The sequence below is a fragment of the Eimeria tenella genome, genomic scaffold, assembly GCF_000499545.2.
Source record: "Eimeria tenella Houghton genomic scaffold, Eth_scaff694, whole genome shotgun sequence".
Taxonomy (NCBI): domain Eukaryota; phylum Apicomplexa; class Conoidasida; order Eucoccidiorida; family Eimeriidae; genus Eimeria; species Eimeria tenella.
In genome coordinates, this window is record NW_013545816.1 from 1 (window position 1) to 5580 (window position 5580).

Genomic DNA, 5580 nt, shown 5'->3' on the forward strand with positions numbered 1-5580 from the left:
CTGCAGAGCCCCAGCTCTTCCCCGCACCGCCCGCCCACAGCAGCAGCAGCAGCAGCAGCAGCAGCAGCGGTCCCTGCAGCCCGAGCAGCAGCAGCAGCAGGAGCGCCTTGTTTGCTGCGGGCGAGGGCGCTGAGGACGAGGGCAGCAGCGCCGCCGCCGCAGCCGCAGCAGCAGCAACAGCAGCAGCAGCAGCAGCAGGAAGCAGCAGCGCGGGCGTGGCAGCCTCTGTGAGGGCTTTAGCAGCAAAAGAGGCGCAGCAGGGCTGGCTGCTGAGCAGCAAAATGGGAGAAAGGGAGTTTTATTTGTCTTTGGATGATCCAAAAACAACTTTTACAAAAGCCAGGGAAGACGCAGACAGGTTTGCTGCTATGCACTTCTCCAACATTTTCATTTGAGCCGGCTTCCCCGCCTTCCCAGCCTTTTGCTGCTGCTGCTGCCGCAGCAACTGCTGCTGCTGCTGCTGCGGCAGCAGCAGCTGCTGCTTTGCTGCGCCAGGAGCAGCGGCAGAAGCTGCTGTTTTTGCTGCTGCAGCAGCGGCAGCACTGCCTGCTGCTTCTGTTGTAGCAGCAGCAGCAGCAGCTGGTGCTGCTGCTTTTGCTGTAGCGGTGGCAATAGCTGCTGCTTTTGCTGCTGCGGCAGCGGCAGCACTGCCTGCTGCTTTTGCTGTAGCAGCAGCAGCACCAACAGCTGCTGCAGCTGCTGCTGCAGTAGCGGCAGCAGCAGCAGCAGCAGTTGTCTTCTCCGCACGCGCAGCTGCCCGTAAAATGAAATAAATGATTTAACTAAATATATTTCATTTGTCATTCAACTGAGCACTTGGGCTTTATTTACATTTTTAGTGCTTTTTCTCTGAATTACACCTTTTTGTCTTTTCATTTATTTTGAACTTTTGTTTTTTTAATTTTTTTATTTCCAAAAACTGCTTGCGGGCTAGAGTTGAGGTGTACGTACACCCGAGGAGCGCGGGAACTGGCCGGAGCGGCGCCGCTGTTTTCTTCATTTTAATTCTTCTGCGCAAAATGGGGATTTAATTTGCAAAATAAATTCATTTTTATAATTCTGCAGTTAAATGAATTTATTTGTCTATTTTAATTGCATTGAAAGGGCCTCTGCATCTGCGCGCGACCTGTCGATACATCCCAACTGCGCAGCAAGACTTTTTGAATTTTCTTTTTTTTCGAAGCAGCAAAAAAGATTCTTTTGCTTTCAGCTAAATTCCTTTTTCTATTTTGTTGCTGCTTTTCCTTCTTTTATTCTTTTGCTGTTTCTTTTGCTGCTTTCTCGTCCAGCCTTTTGCCCTTTTCAGGTGTCCATACACCTGAAAGGTGTCCATACACCTGGCGGGGGCTCGCAGAGAAGTGGAAATAAAAGATAAATGAAAAAGCGAAGGAACAGAAACAAAAAAGAAGAAACTTAAATTGTTATTTTGCATGCAAAGAATGAAGGAAATGAAGCAAAAGAATTTAAATAAATGCAAATATATATTTGCAGATTTCTCACTATTTAAGAGGGTCGAAAGGACTTGAAGAAAGAGACCCAAAAGCAGCAGAAGAAGAAAACGAAAAAAGGAAAAAGCAGAAAATGAAAAACTCAAAAGAGAAACAAATGAGAGAAAAAGAAAGAAGATAAAGCCCAACAAAAAGGAAAAGAAAAGAATAAGAATGAAAAAAAAATTAAAAAAAAAAAAAAAGAAAAAGAAATAAAAATAAACAATGAATTTCACTCCACCGGCACCGTCAAAGGCACCGCCACAGGATTGAACTCGAGGACTTTTTCTTCTTTTCTAATTTCGCATCTTGTTCTGTGGGCCCCTCCTTCGCAGTCCATATACTGCAGCAGCAGCAGCAGCAGCAGCAGCAGCAGCGGCAGCAGCAGCAGCAGCAGCAGCAGCAGGGGCGTGAGATGAGTTGTGTGTGGGGAGTTTGCGGGGAGTTGAAGCAGCAAACCTCGGCGCTTTCATGCAGCAGCAAAATGGGATTTTGATTTGAATTAAAATGCCATTTTGCCGCTGCAGAAGATTTAATTAAAAGTTTAAAATTATTAAACTCACTTTAAAGTCCTCCGAAGGCTCCAACTCCCGAAAGTCCCCTGGGGGGCACTGGGGCTCTCCGCACTTGGTGTAGCAACTTGCGCCTTGCTTCAGCTGTACGTACACCTCAAAACGCATGCAGGCCGGTTTGTTCAGTTTGAAAGGAATTAGTTCCGTTAAAGGTGCAGCACGTAATTGATTCAATTATTTCACTTCCTTCAATTAATTTAATTAGTTTAATTGATGCAATTAGTGCAAACTTTCACCTTTTTCGCCACTTCTTCTGTGCACTCTTTGTTCCGGGAACTCAACAAAGAACACAAAAACCTTCTTTCCCGCTGCGAGCATCCTGCGTGGGGTGTACGTACAGCTCAGCAACACAACTGTTCAACTTTATTTCGCTGTTGCTGGTGCTGCTTGCTGCTGCTTGCTGCTGCTTGCTGCTGCTTGCTTCTGCTTGCTGCTGCTTGCTGCTGCTTGCTGCTGCTTAGTTAGGGAGTGACTTGCAGTGACTTTAATTTAATTTTAATTTAATTGTTTTATTCAATTTTAGGGGAAGGCCAGTTACTGTGGGTCCCCTTGGCTGTCTGCTTCAGCGGTCTGCTGCGCACGACGAAGGAGCGCTGCCAGCCTGGGGGGAATAAAACCGTGAAAATTGGTTTAAAAGCGTTTAAATAAATTTAATTTTATGTTTTGTTTAATATTTTATTTTATTTCAAACAAAAATGCCCCACTTTCCCCCTGGCCGCTGCATCTTGCCTCCCCGGGCTCGGCCCCGCAGGAGGACCAGCACACTGTCGCCGACGTGCTCGACTCCGGCTGTTTTTGCGGAAAGAAAGAAATAAATAAATTATTTTTTGAAATTAAAATCCAAAAAAGAGCTTCTCACCACCAGAGAGTCGCAAGTCGGGATGAAATGCCCGATGTTCGCCAACGTGTCGATTCTGCTTTCGTGTTCAGTTCTGAACAAGTCGAAAGCGAGCGAAACGAGGCTTACTTCGCGCGACTTCGAACAACTAAAGCATTTACGGGAAAAATAAAATTTAAAATTACAATTAAAGTCCCAAAGTCGCCAACTTTCATCTTTAATTCAATTTAATTTCCTTTTCACTTCTGCGCACTCGCCGCAGTTGCATTTGAAACCGCCTCGGGTTCTTGGGGTGTACGTACACCTGAACCGTCGCGCTTTCGCGAGCTGCCGCTGAAAACAAATTTAAGTGCATCAAAAACTGCAGAAAAAGCCTTCCAGCCTCACTTAAGCAATTATAATTGAATATTCGAGCAAATTAACTCCTGAAACTCCGCGACTCCAGCTCTTTTTCACCTTTTCGAAGTCCAGCAGCTGCAGTTTTTGCCTAATTCCACTTTCAGGATCTGGAGGAGAAGGCCAAAGCTGAAGCCTCAGTTTGGGTCTTTTGCATTTCTGTTTTCTTCTGTTTAGAAGGGAAGGCCCCGCGGCGGCCAATAATGCCATTAACAGCATTTTCATTAAAATTTCCTTTTCTCTTTTCCTGTTTCTGCATTTCCGGAAAACTCCCAGACAATAGGGCCCTTATTTTGCTGCATTTTCCCTCTACTTTGCTCAGCGCATGCAGGCAAAGGGCTTTTTTAAATTTAGATTTAAATTTTGATTTTAAACTTTGAACAAAAGCTCTGCAGCAAAAGTTCAAATTCAAATTCCAGTTTGCTGCTGCTCATTCCGCGTCTGCTTCCGCCTCTTCTGGGGCCTCCTCTAGGGGCTGCAAAGGGCCCTTTTCCTGTTTGCAATTAATTTGAAGAATTTGCATTTTGAATTTTCAAAAGTTGAAATTTAATTTCAAAAAGATCCTCACTTCGAGGGTTTTCTCCACTTCATTTGCGACTTCTTCAGCCTCCTTCAAGGCCTCTGGCTTCTCTGTTTTAATTAATTAATTTAAATTCAAATTTGAATTTAAATTTAAATTCAAATTTGAATTCAAATTCAAAATTTGAATTTCGCATTTCGAGCTGCTGCAGCGGGAGAAGCTGAATTACGCTGGGGGGGCCTTTCCGCGGGCAGCTGTCTGAAGTTGAATTTGAATTGAATTGAATTAAAACGAATTAAACAAAGTTTTAAACCTTTTAAATCTTTTAATTCTTTTATTAGTTCTTTTAATTCTTTTAATAATTCTTCTAATTAGTCCTTTAATTCTTTGCAAAACTCACAAGTCCTTGACTTCAGCCTCCCCAGAATTGGGCACTGGGGACTGGGGGCCTCGCTGTGCAAAAAGTTGAAAATTCAGATTCAAGTTTGGCCCACTGAGGGAAAAGAAATCTTCTCTTGGGGGCCCCCCTGCAGTGGCTGCGTGAAGTCCTGGGCCTGGCGGGCCCCCTTTAGCTTTCCTGTGGCCCTGGCTGCGGGGGCCCCAATGACTCTCTTGGAAAAGTTGCAAAGTTGAACTTCTCACCTTCTGCCCTCTCCGCAGCTCGCCGGGCCTCCCCGTGCCGCTGCTGAGCAGCAGCAGCACTCAGGGCTCCGTGGCAGCAGCAGCAGCGGCAGTTAGACTTGATGGGAATTGCGGCGGCGCCGCCGTCCGGCAGGCCCGGACCGGAAACCAGCGGAAACCCGCACAAAATCGCCGCCAACAGCCTCAACTCGCGCATTATACTTTCAATATTTTGCAAATTAAATGCATTCGTCTCAAAAAAAAGGCGCAGTTCCTGCGAAATGCGCCGTTTTCCGCCGGATTCCGTTGCTGGAACTGTTCGCCATCGCAGAGGTGTATGTACACCCCAGCGGCTGCACAGCTTCGCACCCGAGCCTCTAACTGGAATTCCCCCGCTCAAAACAGCATTAAAAATGTAGAAAGCATGAATTATTTTTGATTTTTCAGGAGTTTGTTGCTGCTTCAGTGGAGCTGCGGGGCGGCGGCGCTGCGGACTGGTGTGGGCCTGGTGGTCCATGCCATGCGCACACATGAGGCGTTTCGGGCTTTGCCGCGGAGCCTCCATTGAATCTGCCTTCGGCTTCGACAAAATTTAGCATTTGTGGATTATTAAAGGGGCGCAGAGCCTCGGAACTCGGGGAAACAGTCTCAGTCGAGCTCTGGCCGCTACCCTGTGTCCGCGCTGCCCGGGCCAGCAGCAGGTGTTCTCTTGCAGCGTTTTGGCCGCCGCTTTCGCGGCTTTTCCCTCTTTCTCCTCTCCCCCTGCAAGCAGCAGCAGCAGCAGCTTAATCGGGGGCCCTTTGCTCTTCAGTTGCTTCCAAATCTCCGCAAAATTCCCTTTCCAGGTCCCCAACCCGCAGCGCCCCAGCGCCCCAGGGGCTGCAGGGGCCCCTCCCAGCCATGGCCAACTACCCCCAGGGGCCCCCGCCTTGCGCCCCGGATGGCACCTTTTGCCCCTGTGTCCCTACCCGTGAGCCCCGCCCCAAACCCTAAACCCTAAATCCTAAGCCCCAAACCCTAAACCCCAAACCCCAAACCCAGACCCGAACCCCCAGACGCTAACCCCCAAACCCTAACCCCTCCCCCGAAACCCCACACGCTCCCCCCCAAACGCTCCCCCAAACCCTAAACCCTAAACCCTAAACC

The 5580-nt window shown here is 47.8% G+C and overlaps 2 protein-coding genes across 2 annotated transcripts; one reads left to right on the forward strand and one right to left on the reverse strand.

Annotated features, from left to right (window-relative positions):
• Nucleotides 1-312: 312 nt before the first annotated feature.
• Nucleotides 313-564, forward strand: ETH_00014110 (uncharacterized protein; the record flags this gene model as incomplete). The annotated part of the gene is made up of 1 exon (XM_013380546.1): nt 313-564. One exon carries the CDS (start codon nt 313-315, stop codon nt 562-564), a length of 252 nt encoding a protein of 83 aa, XP_013236000.1.
• Nucleotides 565-1719: 1155 nt separating this feature from the next.
• ETH_00014115 (uncharacterized protein) lies at nt 1720-2143 on the reverse strand (the record flags this gene model as incomplete). Its single annotated transcript, XM_013380547.1, has 2 exons — nt 1720-1830; nt 2051-2143. The coding sequence occupies 2 exons, from the start codon at nt 2141-2143 to the stop codon at nt 1720-1722; spliced, it is 204 nt and encodes a 67-aa protein (XP_013236001.1).
• Between the last annotated feature and the right edge of the window lie 3437 nt (nt 2144-5580).